The 26,198-nt window shown below is 54.8% G+C and overlaps 1 protein-coding gene across 1 annotated transcript in view; it reads right to left on the bottom strand.

The window, feature by feature from the left end:
• Window positions 1–2,215: 2,215 nt before the first annotated feature.
• Window positions 2,216–26,198, bottom strand: part of MROH7 (maestro heat like repeat family member 7) — a gene marked incomplete at both ends in the record, with an annotated part of 32,036 nt that continues 8,053 nt past the window's right edge. The window contains 17 exons of the mRNA XM_079776089.1: window positions 2,216–2,460; window positions 3,001–3,063; window positions 4,643–4,745; window positions 7,845–7,967; window positions 8,225–8,380; window positions 8,924–9,103; window positions 9,760–9,900; window positions 10,277–10,391; window positions 12,154–12,291; window positions 15,353–15,552; window positions 18,760–18,898; window positions 21,213–21,367; window positions 21,690–21,872; window positions 22,154–22,266; window positions 24,767–24,902; window positions 25,114–25,218; window positions 25,956–26,051. Coding sequence (XP_079632215.1) covers window positions 2,216–2,460; window positions 3,001–3,063; window positions 4,643–4,745; window positions 7,845–7,967; window positions 8,225–8,380; window positions 8,924–9,103; window positions 9,760–9,900; window positions 10,277–10,391; window positions 12,154–12,291; window positions 15,353–15,552; window positions 18,760–18,898; window positions 21,213–21,367; window positions 21,690–21,872; window positions 22,154–22,266; window positions 24,767–24,902; window positions 25,114–25,218; window positions 25,956–26,051 — 2,391 coding nt within the window. The remainder of the gene's footprint in view (window positions 2,461–3,000; window positions 3,064–4,642; window positions 4,746–7,844; window positions 7,968–8,224; window positions 8,381–8,923; window positions 9,104–9,759; window positions 9,901–10,276; window positions 10,392–12,153; window positions 12,292–15,352; window positions 15,553–18,759; window positions 18,899–21,212; window positions 21,368–21,689; window positions 21,873–22,153; window positions 22,267–24,766; window positions 24,903–25,113; window positions 25,219–25,955; window positions 26,052–26,198) is intronic.

Raw genomic sequence — 26,198 nt, 5'->3', positions numbered from 1 at the left:
CTTAGAGTGAGCTTTCTGCCACTCCTTCTTTTCCATTATTCCCTTTTATGCCCCAGAGCCCTCCTCAACCCCTCCCATCACTCTAATGTGTTATCTATCATGTGTATTTTCAGCTTGTATGTGTTCTTGCAAAATGCAACTCGTGTGCATACATTTTTCACATGCTTTTTCCACTCAGCACTGTGTTTTAGGTCCTGCCCATGGTGTTATGCATACCCCCACCACCTCTGCTTTGTGGGACTCGACTCCATGGCGCCCATTCACTCCCTGAGGATGGAGGCCCAGGTCCTGCTCTCGCAGGCATCACAGAGAGCACTGTGATGGACTCCCTCATCCATCGCTCCTTATGGACCTGTGGGAGGAGTTCCCTGAGATGTGTGCCCACGTAGAATTTCAGGTGTGGAGAGCGGCTACAGCGTTTGGACAGGTTCGAGCCTCGGACTAATAAGAGGGCACAGTCCTCTCGTGGCAAAGCCACGTGCAGGTCCCACCTTGGAGGGCAAAGCCCTCCCAGCACAATTATAGCCAAAGGCTGTAATTGTAAGCATGACTTTATAGTCCAAACCTGTGGTCCCAGGTGGCTGAGGGATGTGGGCTGGGGGAGGTGCAGCAAGTGCTACCAAAACAAATCGATAGACTTCAGGTGCATGTAATTGAGTAGATTCGAACCCCGAGAGAACATTGGAAACATCTTGACCACGCCCTTACTTTGCCTCGTGGAGTCTGGCTATAAAATAAAGACTCGGCTTGCAGGCTGTGGCACTGTCTCTCCATCCGAAAGCAGTGTCCCACCTAGCCCCAGCTTTATTCTCTTGTCTGTCTTCTTTAATCCTTCACTGCCTCCCCTCCCCCCGCCCCCAGGTTCACCCCTGGCCATGCTGAGCGCGACACATTCAGGGTCATGGGTATATATAAACAACGTGACTGAAGACGGACAGATTCCCAGTTCCAAATGGCTGCACTCTTCTCCCTCCCATCAGCAGTGCCTGGGGATTCCTGTATCCCCACGAGGAGGGAGCTTTCCAAAGCAGAAATCTCCGTGTCTCCCCTGCTTGCCTCTCGCCTCCCCATCACGCCTTCCCACTGCTCTCCTGGTGAGGTCTCCCTCCTTAGCACAGCCTCCAAGGCCACAGTTACCAACCCTTGCCCTCCTCTTCCCTCCCACTGGGTTTTGTTGCACCTATGTATCTGCCCTTGGGCCTTGGCTCTATGAGCCCTGTTCTCCATACGCATCTGCCATACGGGCATCTTTCCAAACCCCCTGGAGGGGGCCGTTGTCTCTGGGAAGCCCTCTCTGACACCCAACCCCAAGCTGGTCTATATATCTCCTCTGGACCTCAGAGCTCCACGCTTCCCTTCATCACAGTACTGACCTGCTGGGCTACCGGTGGCCGTATGTCTCTCATACTTCCATTAGACCAAAGTTTCTCAACCCCAGCACTTTTGACAATTTGGGATGAATAATTCTTCCCCGTGGGGGCTTTCCTGTGCATTGGAGGATGTTTAGCAGCATCCCTGGCCTCTACCCTCGATACCAATAGCATCTCCTGCCCCAAGTTGTAGAAATCAAAAATGTCTCAAGATACTGACAAATATTCCCGGGGGCTCAAAAATCACCCTGCTGTGGGGAACCACTGCATTAGACCATAAACTGCCCTGGGCTCGGCTGGGTCTCATTCGTGTCTGTATCTCGGGTACCCAGAGCAGGCACGGCCCAGGTTAGCTGCTCAATCAATGTTAACCAAACGAATGGTGACCAATCTCTGGGTAAAGACCCGAGGGTGGGTCTCAGAGCTTAGGGTTCTGGGTTGTGCATGATGTCACGAGGTGGGAGGAGTCTCTTCTTTTCCTCCCTCAAAAAAGACCCATCATCATCTCCTTTTGTACTTATGCTCTCCCAGTGGGGGAGGGGAAACGGAAACACCCAGCAAACTTACCGTGTGGCCTTGAGGAAGCTGCTTCACCTCTCCGAGCCTCAGCTTCCCCACTTATAACATGTGGACTCACATCCTATGCGAGTCCGTAAATGTTGTCGGAGTCAACGACGAAGGCCATGCTCCTCTCACTGATTCGTTCTGTGGAGCAATGACTGCTCCAGACCCTGGGGCATCTCCCACCAGGAAACACTCAGGGGCGAGAGGTGAGCCACGTGGCATTTATAGTGAGCATGGCTGGGGCCAGGGCCTCCCCTGCAGAGGGCTGGGGCTCAGGGACATCACTGCTTCAAGGACATCGTCCAGGAGCCCAGGGCCTGCATGATCCAGGAGCGTGGCTGGTGGGACGTGGGCAGGTTCTCGCAGCTGGAGCTCCAGCGGTGCGTGGCGGCCGGGTCACACACCCACAGGTCCCCATGTGGCAGTGGCCAGGAGGTCCGCCAGCAGCTGGCCTGGATGTTGTCCTGGGCCTGGGCCGCACAGATGCACACCGATGCTTCCGGGTCATGTCTCAAGTTTTCCAGAGCTGAGTCATGGGAGGGAAGAGGCCACTTGTTAAGACCAGGTCCTCACATGGGTCTCACGCCTCATCCTTCCTTCTCACTTCCACACCTTGGCTTAGGCACCCTCGGCTCAGCCTCCCCTCATCTTACCGGTCTCCCAGCTCCTCAAATTGTTTACACTTCAAAGGCTGAAGCAAAGCGTGCCTCCTCCAGGAAGGCTTCTTGGACTGCCCCAGCCTACCATCGGCTTTCCCATCGGCTTTCCCAGTTACAAAAGTAATCTTCCCCCCTTGAGAGTCTGAACTGCTTGCTCTGAACTAAGTGGTTTTGGTCTGGCTTTCTGAGCCTGTTTCCTAGACGATAAGATCCCCTAGGATCGTGATGTCCTGTGTATTGGTGACTCCATGGTACCTAACATGTACTCGCATGCATGAAGACTGACAACTGAACTGAGCTGAGGACTCTTGCCTTGGGACCCATCCCTTCCCTTTCCTCTGACCCATTGTGAGCCCACCCTTCTCTCACTGGCCCCTGAATTCTCACCAACACAGGGCACAACTTACCGGCTTTAACTTCATTCAGACGCTCTTCCGTCATTGTGCTATCCATGAAGGGGACCAGGGACCCTTGAGTATAATCCAAGCAAGAGGTCAGCACACCCACCTCCTGACTCTGACCCGCCCCCGTCCCGCCCGCGGACCAGACCTCCTCAGAGCAGCTCTTCCCACTCTTCTGCAGCCCCACAAGTGAGGACACCAAGGCGAACTTCACTTTGACCCTGGGACAGAGTCCGCGAGAGGGGCCCTGGGAGAGGGGGCAGGCGCGAAGGGCGGGGATGGCATCAGGACAGGCAGGATGTGGGCTGTCGCCAATGCTGACGGGCAGCCCCAGGTGGTCCCTGAGTCAGACTGGCCCTAAGCGTCCTCACCTGAGACGTGGGGCGGTGCTGCCTCAGCTGCCCCTTGTTTAGGGAGTTTGAGCCACAATAACATGAAAGACGCTGAGTGCCTGGCGTCCCTTCCAGGCAGGCCGTTGGCAGGGCCCTTGGAGGGGCGGCATGCCTGGCTCCCAAAGTGCCCGCACGTCCTTGCATGCCTGTACCTCTTGGAAGGCCCTTCCGACACTACAAGCTCCCTAGGATGGGTCATGTCCTGTGTCTCGGTGACTCCATGGTCCTTCTGGCTAATTCCTGTTTGTCCTTGAATATTCAGCTCAACGGAGTTGCTCGCCTAGGAAGTCCTTCCTGCCCCTGCCCCCAAGCTAAGGGAAGCACCTCTCGAGGCTCCCCGAGTCCCTGTGCGTGTCTCTCTCTGTATACACCGTGTTGTGTTTCACATGTGATTTACGGATCTCCCGCCAGACCAGTTCTTCAATCCACTGGGGAGAGGAGGGCTGGGGCCGTTTCTGAGGACCCTAAACCAGTGGTTGGCAAACTGCGGCTCGCGAGCCACCTGCGGCTCTTTGGCCCCTTGAGTGTGGCTCTTCCACAAAATACTATGGCCTGGGCGAGTCTATTTTGAAGAAGTGGCATTAGAAGAAGTTTAAGTTAAAAAAATTTGGCTCTCAAAAGAAATTTCAATCATTGTACTGTTGATATTTGGCTCTGTTGAGTTTGCCGACCACTGGGGTAGGGGAATGGCTGGGAGGAGACATACCCAGCGTGCCAGCAGAAGGGTCCTGTGGGGGATTCTGGGTGAGGGGAATCTGCTATTTGTTTTCCCCACAGAGGCAGAGGTCGGGATTGTGGGAAACAGGAGAATGATGGTGACTAACACTGAATGAGCACCTTGACGAGCCAGGCTTCACATTAAAAAGAAAAATTCTCCTCCATCTAAAACAGGGGTTGAGCCCCAACTCACAGATGAGAAAACTGAGCTCAGAAAGGGGATCAAGGAGCTGAGCTTTGACTTCCCTGTCCCGCTGTGCCGCGTGGCCCTCCTGCTGGGCCTGGACCCAGGCGGGCAGCAGCAGCTCTGCTGGGTACAGGCGCCAAGGCGGTGGCCTGCACAAGGACCCAGGCTGAATGCAGCCTGTGGCCCTCTTCCCAGGCACTGATCTTAGAGAAGACTTTTCTAATTTGCACCATGACTATCTGCTGGCCAGCCCTCAAACCCAAGGAAAGGTGCCTACAGGGCTGGCAGCTTCCTCCCAGGGGTGGAAGCAAACTGGAGACTGTGGAGAACCCCAGGAGCCAGGGCAGGTTACCTATGAACAGGACCGAGGACTTCCGGAGGGAGGCCCGGGGGTTCTTGGAGTACTCCAGGCTCTGGCTGAGGAATGTGGAGGCGCTGTCTCGGTGGGTGTTCACCTGGGACAAGAGAACCCCGAGAGCGCTGAGCCCTCACAAGGACTCTGTCAGGCAGCCAAGCCCTGGCCCTCTGCCTCCTGAGTATCCCTGCCTGAGCCCCCAGAGGCCAGCCTCATCTTCTCTTAGCTCAGTGGTCGGCAAACTGCGGCTCACGAGCCACATGCGGCTCTTTGGCCCCTTGAGTGTGGCTCTTCCACAAAATACCACGGCCTGGGTGAGTCTATTTTGAAGAAGTGGCGTTAGAAGAAGTTTAAAAAATTTGGCTCTCAAAAGAAATTTCAATCGTTGTACTGTTGATATTTGGCTCTGTTGACTAATGAGTTTGCCGACCACTGTCTTAGCAGATTACACAATCACTTCAGTTTCTCCTCTTCCGCGCCCCGCCCCCCCATGCCCCCGCTGCAGCTGGGTGGAAAGTTCTAAAATGCAAGTCCAGCCGGAGGTGAGAATGCACGTGGCATGCAAGGGACATGATCCATAAGGAGACAGGTCTGACCAGGGTGAAGGGTTCAATTGCAGAGCAGTTGGGAATAAACTGGAAAGTGAGGAGGGTCTTAAAAGCCCTTGAAAACTAGACAGGAACAGGGCTTACTTATGCATTAGAAAATAGGCAGCCAGCTTCCATGCGTGACAGGGCAAAGGCAATTTGGGGCAAAATAGTCTGACAGTGGTGTTCAGGATGAGTCTGATCAAGTGGAAACTGGGGGCAGGCATCCTGCTAAGAGGCTGTTGCGGGAGATGAAGAGAAGTCTGATCTGATCACTCCTCAGTGGACAATCTGCACATCAGGGAACAAACTCCTGGGCCTGGTGTGCAAAGCCTTCACGATCAAGTTCCTTCTCGGCCTCAACTTCCACCACTGCCTCCACCCGCCTGCACCCTGTGCTCCAGGCCCAGGAGGTCGCCAGCTCTCCCCAGGTCTGTGCCTGGTACCAGCAATGGCTCCTGATCTCAGTGCCCTTCCCTCTCTTCCTCATCTGATGAATTCCCTCCTGTGCCTTGAGGCTCAGCTCAGAAGCCACCTCCTGCCTGAAGCTTCCTCAACCCTCAGGCAGAGCCGATCCCACCCCTCTTGATGTTTCTGCAGCATCTTGCACACTTTGTCACAGCACTTTGACCTTGTGCTGTACTTATTTATACTTGTTTCTCCCCTGGATCTGAGCTCCCCAAAGAGAGGGAGCCATCTCACTCAACTCAGCACCCTGGGCAGGACTTGGCAGGGTGCCGGTACCCAGAAAGTGTAGGATGGATGGATGGATGAGTGCGTGAATGAATGAACTGATGAATTGGTTACCACCCCTCCTAAAGCTAAGACCGGAACTTGACCTTCACATGAGCAAAGCTGTTGACACTCAGAGCCCAAAGAAGAGACTGAGAATCCTGTGGGGTCTAACACAGAGGTCGCAAGCTGGCAGCCCACAGGCCACAGTGGCCAGCCAAGCAGTGACCAGCACAGGGTTTTAAGCAAGCTAAATTGATTGCTCATTAATGCCTTACAAAAATCTGGGTTTCTGGCTTTTCTTGTGAAACCAGAGACCTGGCAAGAGTGGCTGCACAGTGAGCTGGAGCACCCACGCAGGCTCTAAGCGGGGCCGGGCCTCCGGGCTGCCGCAGGCCCGACCACTGCCCGTCACTCAGGATCAGCATCTGCCCATCACTGGGCCCGGCAGGGATCTGGATTGGTGCCCTGGCCAAACACTTCCTCCAGGCCTTTCTCTCTCTGAACGATGATGGTAATAATATTAGACACTGGATTGAGGAGATTCTGAGCATTATTGATAATGGTGGTGTTGAGCCCTTTTCTCGATTCTAGTAACCATCTGTACATAGTTGTTAGGTTGGTATGGGCGATGCTGGCATGCTCTGTCCAGCTCTCCCTTTGGGTATGAAAAATGTATTCCCCCAGCTTTGGGCATTGCCTTGGCTGGAGAAAACCGCTGATCCAAGGTCACGTCCTTTCCCAGGGTGGCTGGCCTCCAGAGACAGGTGCACTCAGAGGGGTGAAGACCTTACCCCCGGCCCCAGTTGGAGAATCTCACATAGTGTTGGCTGAGGCCTCCTCTGAACTACACTGAGGCTTGATTCTCTGTCACTCCTGCTCTTTGCCTTCCCTTCCACAGGTGTTGACCCCAAGGGTCCTCCCTCATACCATAAACCCCCGGCATGCTCATTTCTGTCTTAGAGTCTGCATCCGGGGAACCCTGTCCATGACAACAGGGAAGATAAAGAGGACTGGATGGCAAAGCTTCCTAGGTGTCATGAGGAGGAACCGGGCTGTGTCCTGCAATGCAGCACTTCACTACCTTAGGGTGTTCTCAGGTGTTACCTAGAAAGGGGATCTGCAGTCACATAAGTCTGGGAAACCATACATTAAACAACCATGAAACATGTCCGTAGCACAGAACATCTCCAAGACTTTAATGAGCTGATAGCACTGCAAATACCCGAGAGGAAGATGACAATGTGGTATTTCCCAAACTTATTTGAGAACTTCTCTTCTCCCCGGTAGGGCAGGTCTCACAGAGCTGTGCCCCAGACAGTACACCCGGGAATCTCGGTTGTAAACAAGGAGCCAAGGAGGCCCTTCCAGAAGATAAAGACATGCGTGTGTTAACCAGACCACCCTGCTGGCCTGGGTGGGGAATGGATTGCAGAAGATGGGTTTAAAGGCTGGGAGCCCACTGGGTGGCTGGACCCATGTCCCAGCAGAGGGACATCCACAACTGAACTAAAAGCAAGGACTGCGGATGGGGAGGGAAAAACAGACTCAGGGGTATTCCGGTTACTTAAGATTGATCCCACGTGGAAGGTGAGGGAGATGACAGAGTCTAGGATGATCCTAGGGATCTAGAGGGACCGAGCAGAAGTGAAATGGGGAGGCCAGGAGAGGGATGCTGAGCTTGCCGTGCATGGGGCTCAGCCGGAGGCGTCTGGCAGGCCACTGGAAAGCGAACACTAGGAGTGAGGAGACACGTCAGAGACGGAGATGGACATGCAGAAGCCAGCGACTCATGGGTGGCAGTGGAATTGCCAGTCAGGATGTGTAAAGAAAGAAGAAAAAAGGAAAGAGTTGCCCACGTCCAACATACTCATACTCACAAGGTAGCTGCAAATTTTGGTCACCGCCTGCTGCTGGCTGTCCCAGGGCTTCCGGCTATAAGCTCTTTTTGGCAATTCCCAAGCCATGAAGCAAGAGCAGCGGAACAGGGTCTTCACGCATAACTGGGGACCAACAGGAAGAGAATGTCAGAGCCGCGGCATCCCGGGACAGCCAGAAAACGTCCCAGGAGAGAGTTGTGTGAAACTGGATTTTGGAAAACCAATTCCCGTCTGAACTGTACAAGTGGGCTGGTTGTTTGGAAGAGGAATCCCGACAGGGGTGCGTTTGGAAAAGGGACTCCCCACGGTATGTGGTCGGTGGTTCTGGATCCGTTTCCACAGAGGGAGACGCGCCCGCCCGCAGGGCCCCGGGCACTCACCTGGCCCACCTTGGTGTTGCCCTCTTGCATGGTCAGCAGCAGGGGCACCAGGGTGCTGACCAGCTGCTCCTCCATGGCAGGCGTGCAGGGTGACCGCAGCTTCTGGACCACCTTGCCGTACAGGTTGATGCAGGAGGAGCGCACATCCTCGCGTGACTGGGACAGACGCGGAGGCTCAGGCGCGTCCCCTCCTCCCAGGAGGCTGCCTGGGCCTCTGAGCCCCACATGGAGGCACCGTGACCTTCCTTCCACTCATTCCGAGTGGCCCTCCAGGCGCAGGAGACAGAGACTAGCAGAGGCCGCCCGGTGGGGCTGACCTGGGGCTGGCCTCCCCCTGACCGGAGCCTAGATTCAGAGCTCCGCCCGCTCTTCCCAGCCAGGGGTCCTGCTCACCTAAGTGCCAAGTAGGAAAATGCGCCCCCCCCCCCTCTGCCAGAACCGATAAAAATGCACCCCCTGTAGGTGCACCAATAGCAATGAAGCCAGCCTCTGTGAGCGCTCCCGCTGTGAGAGCCAATTAGAAAAGGACCTTTCTCTGTGCAAACCTATTGCAAAAGGACGTGTTGGAATGACTTGGCCCTGCCCAGGTCCTGCGGGCCGTGGGGGTATTGCAGCCCGCAGGGCAGTAAAGAACTGCCCTCTATATGCCGATCCCCACCCCTCCCACCTCCCACCCCCCACCCCGGTGGGGTTCCTTACGTCACTGAAGTGTGGCAGCAGGATCTGCAGCAACTCCACGTAGACCGAGCTGTCATTCAGCTTCCGGTCCTGCCCCTTGAAGATGGTCTTGAGGTTGTGGCCCGCCTCCATCACCAGCAGCCCGTCCACGCTCTTCAGGCCCTTCACCATGGAGGGCAGGAGGGCCTGCACCTTGGCGGTCTGTGGGGCAGGAGCATTGGGGTGGGGCTCCTACCTGGGCTAACGGGTAGGAGACCCAGCCTCTGATTCACGGAGAAGAACTTGGTGGAGCAAGCCCTGCTTCCAGGCTTTGCCATGCCAGCCCACCCATCCGGATGCCCTCCCTCAAGCTCTGCTCTCCCCGAAGCCCTCTTTGGCCTTGCTGACTCCTCCCTGGCCTGGACCCCTGAGGCCCTTTGCTCTCTGCCCCCTTCCTTGTGTTGTTGGTTAGCTTTGTGAATCTACATCCTGTCACTTCATCCCGCTACATACATCCTGAGCTGCCGCAGTGAGCGGTAGGAAAAAACAAAGCACTTTAAAAAATGCTAATGATTCCCCAACAAGCCTGGCCTTGGTTTCCTAATCTGTAAAACCAGAGTAATTACCGCCATGCCCAGCCCCTCTTACACATATTGCCTTGAAAATCATTGTGAAAAGTCTGGATTAGAAACTATTTCAGAAAGAATAAAGCATGCAGGGAATTATTAAGAGCCACCCATGTTACTGATGGGCAGCTGGTTTTATAGACGGGACAGAAACGGGCTCTGATTCCAGCACTGGCATCCGAGAGCTGATGGCCAGCTCCATCCTCCCTCCAGCCCTGAGCCGGGCCGGGCTCTCCTCTGCCCTCGGCTCACCTTCTCAGTCTTGCGGGCCAGGATGACCAGGCCTCGGATGGACAGCACCTTCATGATGGGGTTGTGGTGGTTCAGGCCTTCCGCCATCCGCCCCAAAGAGTACTCCTCGGGGATCCGCCGCACCTGCTCCATCTGGAAGAGCTGAGGGAGGGTGGCCATTACTCCCCGCGTGCTCATGCACCAAGAATCTGCTGAGAGCAGGGCAGAGTCAAATGTGTGTTTGCGTCTCCAATCTGGTGCCTGGTGCACAGACATACCCAGCAAAGGATGCTGGTTGCCTGGGGCACTAGGGGGGTGCTGAGCAGAGTGGAATGGGTGAAGGAGTGGAGAGAGGAGGTGAGAAGGGAGGGAAGAGGGGCTCATCATATTCAAGAGAAATCATGCTCACAAAAAAACTATACATGTTAAGCTCAGTTTGCACAGGAGAACAGACCAGTAATGTGACCTGAGGCCGAGGCCTAGGCCTTGGGGGAGGCCTGGGAGCAGCGCCCACCGGCACCCAGTGCCCAGTTGGTACCTCCACGAAGAAGGCAGTGGCCGTGATCTTGTGCTTCTCATCGCCTCGCTCCAGAAGCGGGATGAGCAGGTAGAGGATGCGGCACCGCTCCTGGCAGGAGTACTGCACCATGGCCCTGGGGTTGGGGGGCAGAGGGGCAGTCCCTCAGGCTCTCCAGCCCCTGGGAGACCGGCTGGTGGGGGTCTGGCCATGACCCTCAAAACTATGGACAAGACCAGGTCACCTGGGATCAGTGCTCCCAAGATTTCCCACCTGGACAGCATCTCAGAGGCCATCTAGGCTAGCTGCTTTGTTTTACAGGTGGGGAAACTGAGGCTTCGAATGGGAAAGTGACTTGCCCAATAGCACAGGGCAAATCAGTAAGACAGACAGGCTCAGGACTCCCGACTGCACAGGCCCAGTCCAGGAGGAGGAGACAGCAGGAGAGAGTGTGAGGGCCCGCCCACTGAGCACCCGGCAGCAGCCTGATGCGTGCCCAGGTGGCTGCATTGGATCCTCACCACGAAGCTTCGAGGCAGATTACCATTACATCCCCGTTTTCACAGATAAGGAGACAGAGGCTCAGGGTCACAGCGCTGGGGAAATGGCAGGGCTGGAGCCCCAACCCAGGGCTCTCCACTCCAGCTGTCTTGTTTATTGTACCAAGTCAGTGCTTCTCAAAGTGTGGCCCCTGGATCAGCAGGATCAGCATCCCGGGAAATGCACATTCTCGGGCCCCGCCCCAATGGACCGAATCAGAAACTCTGGGGGTGGGGCCCAGCAATCAGCGTTTCAGCAAGCCCTGTGAATGCCTGTGAGGCTCGCTCAAGTCCGAGGACCACTGCTCTACGCTCCATTCACCAGAGAGTCAGAGAGTGTGGCCGCTGCAGAGTCTGGAGTGAGGCAGCCTGGGTTCAAATCCTGGCCCCACCATTGGCTGTGTGACTTGAGCAGGTCACCTAGCGTCTCTGTGACTCGGTTTCCTCCTGGGTAACACTGGGATAATAATAGTGCTATTTCATCAGCCACAGTGAGAATTAAAGGGAATAACCCACATACACACGGCCCTTTGCATGCCGACTTGAGCATAATAAGTGCTCAATAAATGTGTTGTGTCCTGAGACCCAGGGAGAGCACCATCCTGGGCGCGTGGTGCAGGGTTGAGGAACGGGCTGTTCCCTCAGGGGTCACCTCGTTGACATCCAGGGCCCTCTCCTGACCCCAGGGGAGGCGGTGTGTGGTGGCAGGGACGAGCCCTGGTCTGAGTCAGCAGGTCGTTTCCCAGCTCTGCCACTTCCTGGCTGTGTGACTCTGGGCACATACCTGTCCCTCTCTGGCACCCTCCTCTGCATCAGTCATTCCTGCCCCAGCAGTCCGCAGAAGGATAGTGAAAGCTCACCTGTGTTGAGCTCTTACCATATGCCAGGTGCCGTTCCAAGTCCTTTATTTAACCCTCCCCCCAAATCTTGGTGTGGGTCCTGTTATTATTTCCATACTAATGAAGGGAAAACGGAGACACAGGGAAGTCACAGCTGGGAATGGCAAGGGGGGTTCAGACGCCGGCAAACCAACTCCAAGGCCACACTCGGAACTACTTGACGGCCCCAGCCTTTCTGCCTGCGTGTGGGAAGGAATCATAGCAGTGAGACACGGGGCTTCGTAAACCTCAGTGCTCTGCGCTGCCGGGCACTGTGGCAGCCACGCTGCCTCCGCAGAGCGTGTGCCGTCCCTCACATACGTGTCGTCTACCCGCGAGGCAGACGAGGTCTCCTGGTTTTAGAGAAGAGGTGGTGGGCTGAGGGGTTGGTTTGCCAGAGAGACGCAAACCCACGTCTGTCCGTCTGAAGGAGCCACGGTCTCGCCCCTCCCTCCGACCCCTGCCCGGGCCCTGGCCTCACCTGGCCAGCAGGGACACGCCTCGGTGGTGGTTCTCCGCCTGCCCCAGGAGCTCCCAGCCGCCCTGGTCATCCAGAAAGGTGGCCTCGTATGAGCAGCCCATCTTCAGCAGCAGGGTTTTCACCACTTTGACCACCCAGCTGCCAAGACAAGGGGGCTGAGACCTTGTGGCACCCCACTCCCAGCACGCTGGGCCTCCCTCCGCCCAGGCCTCTTCCCCGGGCAGCTCCCATTGTAGCCAGGAGCTTCTCTCTGCCACGCTACTTGTTGGCTACTGTGCTCAGTGTATCCACAAAGAGTGGCTTTTGTACAAACGATCATTAGCTGTGAGAGCAAGAGAAAACAGAAGCAGTTTCCCTCCCTCTGAGCTGGTGCTTTACCCTCCCTTTCCCCGGGGCCTCTTCAGTGGGAGGAGAGGTCGGAACTGGGGCTCCCTGCCTCCCAGCCCTGCCTCATGCTCGCCCTCCACCCCTATGGAGCCCATGGCTGGGTGGTGCTCTGCGGGACAGTCCTGTCTGCTCATTTGGGCACAGTCTCCTGTCCAACCCCGAGTCCTTCATCTGATTGGGACACTTGAGTACTGAGTCCCAAACCTAGACGCACAACAGGACCTGGGGAGCTTGTACAACCTGCGGACTGACCAGGCTGGGCCCGGCCTCTGTGCTTTTGAAGCCCCTGGGTGAGCTTGGAGGGCACTGTCAGGGAGTCGTCCTACTGTGCGCCCAGCACAGCACCGGGCGCTCACAGATATATAGTGTGTACATGTGTATATGTATATGTATGTGTATATATATGTGTGTGTGTGTGTGTTTGTATGGATAATGTATGTGTATGAATGTATATGGATATATATACATCTACATGTGTATATAAACCTTTATTAAAATAAAAAAATGACAATGTGTGGAATAAAGTTTACATTTAAACAGTGTTTTCCAGAAACCTAAACCCTTGCTTTAAGAGTTTATGATGCGCCCTGGCTGGTTTGGTCAGTGGTTAGAGTGTCAGCCCACGGAACGAAGAGTCATGGGTTGGATTGCAGGTCAAGGGCATGTACCTCGGTTGCAGGTTCTCCTTCCGGGTCAGGGAGAGTTTCGGGAGGCAACCAATCAATGTGTCTCTCTCACATCATTGACATTTCTCTCACTCTCTGCCCCTCCTCCCTCCCTTTCATTCTCTCTAGAAATCAATGGACAAAATATCCTCTGGTGAGGATTATAAAAAAGAGAGTTTATGATGCAGTTGTGTGGACACACCTCAAATGATACTGGGAGCTGGTGGTTCTCATCATTCAAGACTAAGCATCAAATATTAATTGGCTCAATGTTCACATTTTTGGTTTTGTAATGAATATTAGTCCAGTGTGAAAATTCAAGCTTCTGAACCCAGGGCATTCAGAATCATGTAATCTCTGTGCTAAAGCTTTGAAACATGCACTCAGTGGCAGCCACACCAGCGATGCCCCCAGAGTGTAAAGTTATATGTGCGCGCACGTGCAAACACACACACACACACACACACACACACACACGCAGGGACAGACAGAGGCAGGCCCCAGACGTTGTCCACCTGAAGAGCCTACGGCTCACCCTCCCAACTCTCCCATCCACCCTTCTCCCTCACGCCTGAAACTCCCAGCACTGGCTGGATGGCTAAGCTGAGATTTATACATTTTTGTAGGAGAAGGAAAGTTATATCTTCCATTTCAAGCATTAGCACCTTTAACTTAAACAGAATGAGCCACCTACAAACTAAAATTACAGCAAAATACCATTTTTTCCAGTTTTCAGATTGGCAAAGATGAAAATGTTTTCTACTACATTGTACTGGCAGAGTGTGAGGAAATAGACACTCAGACACTCCTGAGGCAGTGCCCTCTGGGCAGCAGCTTGGCAAACCTGGTGTTTCGGGTGCATTCCAATTCTGCTTTCATCACTTCACGGCCCCGAACTCTCTCCCCCACATATTCCTGCTCCACCTTAATATTTAGATGCAGGAAGCCTCTGGCGCAGCCATTCCCCGCCAGGAGTTCCTCCTGCAGAGACAGCCACGTGTGTGCACACAGACATGTGAACAAGCAAACGGCTGCGGCATTGTGTGTAGTTGCAATGGGCCTAAATCAAGAGGACCCTGCCCAGGCAGTGTGGTTCAGTGGTTGAGCATTGACCTATGAACCAGGAGGTCACAGTTCAATTCCCGGTCAGGGCACATGCCCAGGTTACAGGCTCCATCCCCAGTAGGGGTGGGGGATGCAGGAGGCAGCCGATCAATGATTCTCTCTCATCGTTGATGTTTCCATCGCTCTCTACCTCTCCCTTCCTCTCTGAAATCAATTTTAAACATTAAACAAAAAAAGAGGACCCTGGTGAAATAAATTGTGGTACATTGAAATTTTTTACACAGGGATATTATGCAGTTGTTAAAAATAATGAGCAGTGCCCTAGCCGGTTTGGCTCAGTGGCTAGAGGGTTGACCTGCGGACTGAAGGGTCTCGGGTTCGATTCTGGTCAAGGGCACATGCCTGGGTTGTGGCTCGATCCCCAGTAGGGGGCGTGCAGGATGCAGCTGATCAATGATGCTCTCTCATCATTGATGTTTCTATCTATCTCTCTCTCCTTTCCTCTCTGAAACCAATACAAATATATATTTTTTAAAATGAGCAGCTGTATATGTAATGATCTCCAATATATAGCACATGCTAAAAGCAGAAAATGTACACCTGTGTGAGGGTCACAGCCCCATTGGTGTAAAACGAGAGAAATAAACTTATGAGCTTATCTCTGCACACACACCTCTGGGAGGGCAAGGAAGAACTCTGTCCTCCTGGGGAGGGTCACTGTGTGAGGGGGAAAGGAAGCTCACTTTTAATGTCTTTGGAGATGTTTACTATGTGCATATATTACCTATTCTGATTAATAATGTAAAATCCGATGGTTGGGTCTTGGATACAAACCTAATGCTGATAATACCCCTGGGGAGAGAGGAGAATGGCACGGTGAGCCCCGGGGGCGGGCCGGTTCTCCTGGGGCCCAGCACTGAGCAGAGTCTGACACACAGACCGGTGCTGGACAGATGACTGGCTTTCACCAAGGTGTGCTTCTGTTCTCTCTTCTAGCCCCTCAGCTAATTGCTATGGGTCGGCGCCCTAAAGACCTTCACAAGGGCCTGGCCCGCCCCGAGCCAGAGACGGCAGGAGCCTACCGCACGGGTTCGAAGACGGAGGGCTGTGCGTTCTTCTTGGCGTCCCTGCGGGCAGGCTGGGCAGGCGGGCGGCGAGGCAGGTTGAGGCCGATGTGGTAATGGACCTGAATGAGCAGGGCCAGGAGCAGCTGGGGGTAGATGCGCCTCACACGGCCCAGGCAGCTGCTCACCGACAGGAGCTCGCACAGGCCGCTGGCTGCCTGAGGGCAGAGGGGAGGCTGGTGGGACGTCCCGCCATTGCCTCGGCATCTCCGGCAGGGGATGCTCCCCTTCTCTAGGTCACACCTGGATCTTTGCTCTACTGGGGCCCAGCCTGGGAAAACCCAGATCCCCTCCATGACCCGCCCGGCTCCCGGCTCTCTGGGTGAGCCCTGCACCACAGCAACAACAAAGGCCTGCCGCTCGATGTTCACACCCCTGGACGCTCCTGGGGGAGGGATCCCACCCCATCTCCTGGGAGGTGGAGTGTCGATGGCTCGCACTGCGTCAGTGAGGAGACAAGCTAGATCTGGGACGGGACCTGCCCAAGGTCACCCCCTTGCGGGCAGAGCTGGGTCTTGAGCCCAGGGTTTGAGATAAGGCTGTAGCTGCCCTGCCTCTTCCTCTTTGTAACACAGGCACACAGACCGCGAGGGGCACCAGCTGACCCTCGACTTTGGGCCATTAAACTGCCCCGCTGCCTCCTCATACAGCCAGCAGCCAAAACAAACCCCAGCCTTGAGGAGAGCCAGGGGGGACCAGTCCTGGACTCTCTCACCCAAACCCACCTGCCTCACCCTCCTGCCCCCACACCAGCCTTCCCAAGTCCCGGAAACTCGGCTTTGTTGGCGTTTGGCCCACCAGGCTCCCAAGGACCCAATTTGCACTCACCTCCCAACTTCACCTACCAGTCCTCTCCGGTCCTGGCCTGGGCCCACCCCTCACACTCTGCCCACCAAGTCCTCTCTAACTTGGGGCGGTGGGAGGGGGCGGTGATGGGCCGGGGTCCTGAGACCTGATGGCTCATTCTGGTTCCACCACTCCCTGCCCCTCTTCGGGCCTCAGATTCACCCTCCATAAAGTGAGGTTGTGGTCCTCTTCCAGCCAGCTCACAGGCGTGGTGGGAATTGAATGGAGGAGAAGGGAGAATGCTTTCTAAAGAAATGGTTGAAATCTGTGCCACCAAAACCCATGGCTTGTTCCCGTGGAAATAAAAGCCATAATGTGGGCTGGATGAGAACAATGAGTGGCACTTATCTGTAATCCGCAGCTTAAGAAACCCTTCACCTACACTACCTCGCTCTTCTTAACAGGTGAGACAGACAGGCAGGAGTTAGTACTACCCATTTTACAGACGTAAATATGAAGAATAAAGAGGGGGAAGTGACTGACCAAGGTTATACAGACAGGCAAGCAGAGCTAAGACGAGCCTCCTGGACTCAAAGCCTTTACACTTAGCAGCAGCCCGAAAACCAATGAGTGTGTTTAAACAAAGCAGCCCGTGGTGTAGAGAAAAGTCGCTAGTGATGCGCCACAGGGCTCTGCTCTTGGCTTCTTCTTGCTCAAATGGTTTATCGATACCACAATATAAAAATTAGTCCAGCCCGGCCCGTGTGGCTCAGGGGTTGAACGTCGACCCATGCACCAAGAGGTCACCGGTTCGATTCCCGGTCAGGGCACATGCGGGCTCGAGCCCCAGTAGGGGGCTAGCAGGAAGCAGCCAGTCGATGTTTCTATCTTTCTCTCCCTCTCCCTCTCCCTTCCTCTCTCTCTAATAAAAAATCAATAAAGATATATATATTTTTAAAATGAGTCCAGGCTATCTCTACCATGCTGGTTGAACAAGAAGCATGAATGACCGACTGAAGAGCAGACGAACACACACTGACGGGAGGAGGAGTGGATAAACACCCAGGGCAGGGATGGCACGGGTGCTGGTGCTTGTTCACAGAACTCAGTGCTGGGGGAGAGGCAGAGAGATCAGGGGTGAAGCACAGGGTTGGAGGTAGGAGATCTGGGTGTGGGTCCTGGCACCACTGTTCCCCGCCTGTGTGACCTTGGGAAGACATGGACTGTGCTGCTGAGCAGGAGTACCTTCCTCTGTAAAGGGCAATGCCACCCACTCCTCCATTCCCCACACCTTTGTCTGTTTGCTTTCCTCCATCAGAATGTCTTGCTCTCTGCTGTATGCCCAGAGCTTATGAGTGTGCATGGCACATGGTAGGTGCTCAATAACTATTTGTTGAATATATCAGTTCAAAAATGTGTCACGTCTACTGTGTGCCAGGTGTATGTCAGACATTGGAGATATCATGGTGAGCAAAACAGGCTCAGTTATCCGTCTTCATGCACCTCACAGATTAATCGAATGACCCCTTCCAACTACTGTCAAATCACAACTGGGGTAAATTCTCCCAAGATAAAGCATGTGATGCAAAGTATGATATGCACAGGTTTTATCTCGTCAGGGAGATCGGGGAGGGCTGCCCTGAGGAGGTGATGCTTGAGTTGAGAGCCGAGGGAATGGATAGAAGTTAGCTCGGTGGAGAGTAGTCTAGGCAGAGGAAACAATATGTGCAAAGGCCCTGTGACAGGAGATAGCATAGCATGAATGACATTCTGGTCAGGACCAGTGAGGCTGGAGCAAGCAAGAGGAGCATGGAGTGTGGCGAGGCAGTGAGGGGGTGGGGCCTGCAGCACGGGTAGGAGCACTGTGCTACTCTCCAGGGCAATGGGAACCATTGAGGAGGCTGAGAAGAGCAGGTGCGCATTCCTCAGAGATTTTTTGGCTGCAGTACAGATTGCAGGGGCGGGAGCGGGAACAGGGAGTGGGCAGGGGTATTCCCCCGCTGCCTTGGACCAGGGCAGCGGTGACAGAGGCAGAGAGAAGCTGTCTCTCGAGCCAGCGACCTTCCTGCAGTCGGAGCCCCTTCCCTCTGTGTTCCTAGGGCTGAGCGCTGAGCCTGGCAGCAAGAAGAGCGTAAATGTTTTGTCGCCAAATGAAGGAATGAGTTGTTTAGTCTTCACAGCCACCTGCGAGACAGATACTCTGCTTTGCATTTATAGATGCAGAGACGGAGCCTCAGAGAGGTACAGCGACCTGCTCAGGCCACACAAAAGGAACATAGCAACGCCGGTTCCCAGACGCAGGTCTGCCATCCCCGGTCATTTCCCGTTCACTACCCCGGGATGCTGATGGGACTGTGAGTGGCACTACCATTGTCATCAGTGGGTCATAACCAAGAGCCCAGAGGCACAGGCTTGCCCAAGGCCACACAACCAGCTGCCAGCAGAGCAGGGCACGAGAAGCCGAGAAGAGAAGCCGGGTGTGGTAAGCCCCGCAGGGGCGGGAGGGGCAGGGGCAGGGGCAGGGGCAGGGGCAGGGGCAGGGGCAGGGGCAGGGGCAGGGGCAGGCAGGCAGGTCTCACCGCTAGGGGCATGATGGAGGCCCTGCCCTTCTTGGTGACAGGCCTCTCCTTCAGGCTGGTCAGGAGCAGGTCCAGGAGTTCTCGGACATCACAGCTGGGCTTGCCCAGTATCAGCTGCCTCCACATCTCTGCTCCATTGCTGGGAGGTCAGGGGTGGGATATTCAGTGAGGACCAGGGCAGGGCACCCACCCGGCCTTCCAATGGTATCCATGAGCATGCCAGCAAATTTCTGGAACGATCCAGAAAACACTCCCTGTGAAGCAGGGGCTAATAGTGATAGAAAACCTGATTTCTTAGATATTATGCCAGGTGCTTTACATACAAGTTATTACTCCAGCACATACTGAGGGTCTGCTGTCTGCCAGGCACTAAGCAAATTTCAGGGGCTACAGGTGTGAACAAGATATTAAGCCATTCAAAGTCACTGGGTTCTCACAATGACCTCAGGGTGGGTTGCTATTCCCATTTCACAGATGCAGAGTTGAGGCTCAGAGAGGTGGCATCGCCAGTCCAAGACTACCCAGCGAAGGAGCTGTATTGTCATGAAGTGACCAGGTCTGATGTCTCCAAAGCCTTTGGGGCCTGGAGCCTGCATTTGCCACATCAGGAGCCCCACTCCTGTCCCATAGGAGGCAGTCCACCAGGCAGGGGACAGGAAGGCATCTGTGCAGGCGGCACCAGCCCGCGGACACGCCTCTCCTGGGGACTTGAAAGCACTGAGAGGCCAGTGCTTCTGCGTGAGGGTGAACCTTCCATTCACTTTCCAGCTCTGTTCCCCTGGAAACCTGGTAAACACAGTATGTCAACTATGTTGCTAGGCACCGTTGCTTATGGTAAAAATGACCCAATTGGTAAATTGCATCTGGGCTGGGAGGAACTGTAAATTAACTATAAGAACCGATGGGGACGCCGGAGCGTTGAGCTTCCTGGGGTGCAGGGACTCTTGTGACTGGATCTGTCCCTGTGGGGACCCTGGAAGCAAAGTCTATGAGTTATTTGTTGTAAGAAATACTAGTTCCTGCGAGGCCAGAGACATGTGAGCCAGGGCGGCTCCTGCACCTTTCACCTGAGAGGCCCAGGAGACCAACTCTTGGACCCAAGGCCAAGAGGAAAGTGAGGAAAGGGAAGCATCTGGGGCACAAAATTTAAGGAGTCCCTCACTCTCAGGCTCATACAAGTGCAGGCCTGGCACCCGAGAGGAAGGGCCTCCTTAAATGTTGTTCCAGCTGTCCGGTGGCTTCCTGGGCTGCTGCATGGTTTCCTGCAAAGAGGAGCCCCTGACACTGCCCCTCCGACTGGGATATCCTGAGCGACTCTAAGTCAAGTGTGGCCCCGGCGGCCTCGTGAGTCCGAATGTGTAGTGGCTCCCGAAGAAAACCCTCTGGCAGGCAGTGCAGTCCGAAGGGCACACCCCTCGCAGGTGGGAGCGCAGCCTTTGGTTTCTATGAATGACGCCAACTCCTATTTAGAAGCACGCCCCATGTGCATAGCTCCCACAATTCTTTTACATTCATTCTCAACCAAACATCGTAAGGTGTGGGCCACCCACTTTCTGCCTTGCTTTAGCCATTCCAAGGTGTGGGGGCATTTCCTGGGCTGAGCGGCTGGGGCAGTCTGACTGGTGTCTCCTGCCTACAAGCTCACATCTGGGCCCAGTCCTCTCTGCCCATCAGGCCACCTGCTCCCTGGAGGTGGAGAGCCTGGGCCGTCCTCCTGCACAGGCCCGGGACCGGCAGGGACTCAGCACAGCTGGCTGCATTACTTGTCACGACCGCTCATGTGGAATGGGAACGCAGGGATTACTTCCTCCTTTTGCCTGTGGGGGAAAACTAAGCCCGGAGAGGACAGCAGGGTACCAAGACCACACAGCGGCTAGAGGCTGAGTCAGGATGGTCTCCCAGGCTTCCTTTCTGTGGCGCCATTAAAAAGCTCTGGGCTCGGAGCTGGTCAGATCTGAGTTTAGGTCCTCATTCTGGTGCTGGCTCAGAAACTTCCTGGCTGGCTGGCTGGCATGGCTCAGTGGTTGAGCGTCGACCTATGGTTCGATTCCCAGTCGGGGCATATGGCTGGTTTATGGGCTCAATCCCCAGTAGGCAGTATGCAGGAGGCGGCGGATCAATGATTCTCTCTCATCATTGATGTTCCTCTCTCTCTCTCTCTCTCTCTCTCTCTCCCTTCTTTTCTGAAATCAATAAAAAACTTCCCCTGAGCCTCAGTCTCCTGGTCTGTAGAATGGGGTTACTGCACTATTAATGCTGAGCAAAGTCAGCTAGCAGTGCTTGGGAAGTGCTTACTGGTTGTCATAGCACCACAGGTCACAGAGGAGGGGCCATCTGGAAGGGCAAGGGGCTCCTCTGGGTAGAAGGAGAGTCCCAGACGGAGGGGCGGGGAGGGGGGGAGCTGCTTTGACCCTCTGAGATGTGGTGGCTGACAAGCCCCCCTTACTTGGTACCTGTCCAGTGGGAGGGGGCACATGAGCAGGGCCACGACGACCTCGGTCATGAACGAGCTGGCCAGGAGAGAGATGGGCAGCAGGGCCACCTCGCGGGCCCGGGGCTCCTGGATGTGGCTCAGCTGCATGTAGATGGCCTGCATGATTTCTGGAATCTGGAGCACAGTGGCGGGCGCCGTGAGCAGGGGGAGGCCCGTGGGAAGCAAAGGGAGGCGTGGGGGCAGGGAGAGGGAGGAGGAGAGGAGTGACAGGGGAGAGGGGCACACAGAGAGAAATGGGGAGGGCAGATGCCTGCTCCTTCCCTGAAAGTGAGCCCCTTTGTCTTCACTGCCCAACCCCACCCCACACCCACGGGTGAGTTTTTTCTCGCCCCAAGTTGGGAGCACCTAGAACTCAGCCACCACCAGCCCTCTCTGCCTGAGGGATGAGCAGGCCCTGAGAGGTCTCCCCGCCCAGCCCCTGCTCCCAGGGCCTTACCACCTCCAGTGCCCTGTGCCGGTACCACTCCAGCACTGAGCTGAGCGTCACCTCCGAGGCCAGCTGCATCATCTCCCCCGAGTCTCTGCTCCGGGCCTCCGCCTCCGAGCCGCCGGTCAGCCCTTCCAGGGCGGCTAGCAGCAGGTCCTTGACCTGCTGGGGCCCCAGGAAGTCTCCGAACTCCTGAAACAGAGGCGCAGAGATGCAGGCGCACGTGGACAGCCCCGAATGAGCTGTACCCAGCTGCATAAATGCGCCAGACAGGCCGAGGTCAGCAGGGAGGAGCCACAAAACAGGGGCGACGTGACCCATATGCTGTGGCTCAGGTCAGAGGGGTCGGGGCAGGCTTCCTGGAAAGGGGACTTGAACCTGGAAAGATGGGAGGGGTGGGGAAGGCATCGGGCATGGGCGCGGCCCTTCTCCCGCATCCCCGGGAAGGCCCAGCAGGGGGCAGCCAGCAGTACCGCGATGACACGCAGAATGTTCTGGCACGGGCTGGCAGGGTTGTAGGGCCCCAGGAACCGCTTGTTGCTCTCATACAGTTCCTTCTTGTTGGTCTCCCTCTTATCTCTGGTCCCTGCAAGAAGAGGGCCTTCTCAGTGAGGCCCGAAGACCACGCCTTTAAAACGTTTTGTTAAACATACATGGAGGCAGTGCATGCATCATAGGCACCAGCTTAATGCATTTTCAGATGCTCAACCTGGCCATGGAACTGGGCCTAGACCGAGAAACAGAACCCGATCAGCACCCAGAAGCCCCTCTTGTGCCCTTTCTGGTCCGCTCTCCCCTCGGCACCCGGGAACCACGGTTCTGCCTTCACCCACAGATTGGACATCCTTGCTGTTGGATTTCTATGAACGGCCTCATATGTTATCCTTGATGTCTGCCTTTCACGACATCATGGGCGAGATTCATTGGCACCACTGCAAGCAGCATTGCTTCATCCATCTCAGTGCTGCATGGTTTCCCATGGTATGAATCTACTACAATGTATGTATCTGTTCCGGTTCTGAGGGACCTTTGGGTTGTTTCCAGCTATCAGGCATCGTGCTGCTATGAACATTCCAGTATGTCTAGTCCGTGCCTTTTGGTGAATAAACGTACACATTTGTTAGGTGGGTGGCTAGGAGAGAAGTTGCTATGTGTCGGGGCAGATAGGTTCAACGTGAGGGGATCCTGACAGTTCTCCACGGCGGGGACCGTGTGCTCCCACCCGCAGGGCACGAGAGTTCCAGTGGCTTCGCGTCTCACCAGCATGTGTACTGTCTGTATGTTTCATTTTTGCCATTCTGGTGGGTGTGTGGCAATACCTCTTTTAATTGGCAATCGCCCTCCCCCTGGCATTCCCAACCCCCCTTTTATGCCCTTTTTTCTTTAGGATTTATCATCATCTAACTTACTATATGCACTACTTTTTTATTTTATTGTCTCCTGACAACAAGGAGGCAAGCTCAACAGGGAGGATCCTTTAATTCATTAATTTTATATTTTTCTTCACTGCTGTGTCCCAGGGCCTAGAATAGTCTCTGGCACATGATGGCTCTGTTTTTTCTATTGAAGGAAACACATTTCCGGTGCATGTTCTGAGCCCTTACTGTGGCCTGGCCTGGGTCCTACCTGGATCCCCCAGCATAGGCAAGACATGGGCATAAGAAAGGTCCGTCAGGGTGGAGTGGCCACATGGACCAAGTGTGTGGGTTGTATGTAAAGGGAAGGAGCTTGCGACCTAGAATCAGGCACACGCAGGTTCATATCCTAGCTTGGCTGCTTCCTACAGGGGGAAGGCGCCTGGACAAACCACTTTGCTCCTGGAGAATCTAACAGAGTGGGTTTGGCCTCAGGTTGCCAGATAAAATACAGGATACCCAGTTAAATGTGAATTTCAGGGAAACAAATAATTTTTAGTGAAAGTATATCTCAAATATATATTCAATCAAATTATTCATTGTTTATCTGAAACTCACAGCTAAGTGGGTGTCCTACCCTTTCATTTGCTAACTCTAGCCATGTGTACTAACTTGGTCTATGCTATTCCTGCCCCTAAGGCTGACGGTGAACATGACTTAGACCACTTTCACCCATCACTCAGGAGGTCTGAGTGGTTCCTGGGCAGCAGGGGACGTCGCCCAGGGGCCAGATCTTTGTCCCAAAAGCTAGAGGTCAAGAAAAGCAAGGACGCCAGACAGATCCCAAAAGGCTGAAACTGATCATCCTTGTAGGCATGGGGAAAACAAAACTATTTGACAAATGTCTGTGTGTGGCAATGAGCTGGTCTCTTACATATATGATCTCATTTGAGCTTTCAACAATCTTGTGAGTTATATCCTATTACACCCTTTTTTACGGATGAGGAAACCTAGGCCTGGACGAGAGAAGTACTTGCCTACGGTCACACAGCTAGGAAGGTGTAGAGCTGATCTTGTACCTAGGTTACTCCGCCTCCGGAGCCAGGGAAGTTTAAACCATATGCCCAGGTCCCTTGGTTTGGGGCAATGTTGGGACTAAAGAAGGATGCAAGGAACAGGTGACACTGTGCCATCGGGGCACCTGTGCCAGCCCATACCGCATCTCTAGCTCCCTGAAGCTGAATCCAGGGATGTTCTCCACCAACAGGTTTGAACCACTCGCAATTCTAAGATAGAGTCTGTTTTCTGTTCATTCAATAAACAGTCACTGAGCACCCACCATGTGCTGGCCCTTGGGGATTCAGTGGTGAACCAGACACAGCCCTGCCCTGCCCTCAAACGGGGATATAGTCTAGTGGGAAAGACAGACCAGATATTAGGGCTATCATGCCTGGGTGTATATGGTTCCATGGGAACGTGAAAACGAGTCACCAATTAAACTTGGGAGGATGAGGAAAAGCCGAGATAGAAGGAATGCTTAAATCAAAATAGGTTTGTTTGTAGCCTTTGTCCCCTGGTCCTGTGGGGACTGTGTTTGTGCCTCTGCAGACCCCATCAGACCCTTTGCTGGTCTCCACGATCTCCCACCAGTGCCTTGTAGCTAAAGCTCCAGGAGAGTCCCTGGCCAGGTGCCTGCGCAGAAGCCAGGCTTCGGAGGTGCTCCAGGCTTACGTTTCTGGAGCTCCAGGATGGTGTAGAGGACGGCGATGCCATCCAAAGCCTCCCGGCCAATGTCCTCCTCAGGATCCCCGATGCGAAGGATGAGTCTCCCCAACAGAAGCCCCAGCGCAGGGAATCCCGAAGACATCTGTTTGCGTTGTAATCTTAGGGACTGAGTCTGACAGGTTCAATAATGCTATACAGCAAATGGTGAACGGAGCTGGAATACCTGTCCCTGAGAGCAGAGCCCTCTGAGGGTGGTAAGGGTCACCTGGGAATCTCTGGACAGATGCACAGGCACCCTCAGAGCTGGGAAGACTCTCCCCAGAAGGGCCCCCCGCCTCCCAGGGGACACTCACAAAGAAAGGCAGGGTGAGAAGCGTATGGTTCAACAAAGAGACATTGCTGTTCACAGCGCGTGCTCGTTCATGGGCCTTTCCAGAGTTCATCCAGGGCCCCAGGGGCTGTGAGGACAAGGGCAAGACCCAGAGCTACAGGCCGGCTGCCAGCCTCCATTGACCAGCTTCTGGGGAGGGCAGAAAGACCACTCCCGCCCTAGCCTCAGTGGATAGAGCATCGGCTTGAGGACCAAAGGGTTCCAGGTTCAATTCCGGTCAAGGGCACATACTGCGGTTGCAGACTCCTTCCCGGCCCAGGCCCTGGTTGGGGCACATTCAGGAAGCAACCAATTGATGAGTTTCTCTCACATTGATAGTTCTCTCTCTCTTTCCCTCTCTCTTCCACTCTCTCTAAAAATCAATGGAAAAACAGCCTCAAGTGAGGATTAAAAAAAAGAAAAAGACCACTCCCCACAGTTCTTCTCCTCTTCTTAAAGCTTACGGACTCATGGGTTCAGAAGCTGAGAATGAGGCTGGAAGACCAATGAGGAGAGAGATGAAAGGTGGAGAGTCATGAGGATGAGAGAGAAAGACAGGGGCAATAATAGAGGCAGCAAAGGCATGGGGGCGGCTGCAGCTGGAGTATGAGAGATGGGGAGAGGGTGGAGGGGCAGGAGTCTGGGACGGGCTGTAAAAGACAGGGAGGCAGAACACTGGCACAAGATGACATCCGGAAGTCAAATCACTCCTTCTGGATCTAGCACCACACCCCCCGCCCCCCTTCCCCCCTGCTCCCCCCACCCTCCTGAGCCATTTCTGCTTCCTCCTCCACCCTTCCCTTCCTCTCTTCCTGGTCCCCACACCTCCAAAATGCTCTTCAGCCCAGCAGGAGTGGGGTCCTCAACAAAGAGAGCGTTGAGCAGTGTCTGCAGGGCATCCACGGTCTGGCGGTAGAGTATCTGTGGACAGGAGGGGGACCAAGCCACTAGGAGGCCACTGGACAATGACAACATGCAGACCCCAGCCCCGGGCAACCCCTGTGTGTGTGTGTGTTGGGGGGGAGGGGGAGGGGGAGGGCCAGGAAAGCTGCTCTCTGGTCCCTCCTC

Source organism: Cnephaeus nilssonii, assembly GCF_951640355.1.
Source record: "Cnephaeus nilssonii genome assembly, chromosome: 7".
Lineage (NCBI taxonomy): Eukaryota > Metazoa > Chordata > Mammalia > Chiroptera > Vespertilionidae > Cnephaeus > Cnephaeus nilssonii.
The sequence above is the reverse complement of the archived record's forward strand: the minus strand, read 5'-3'. Positions and strand labels throughout refer to the sequence as shown.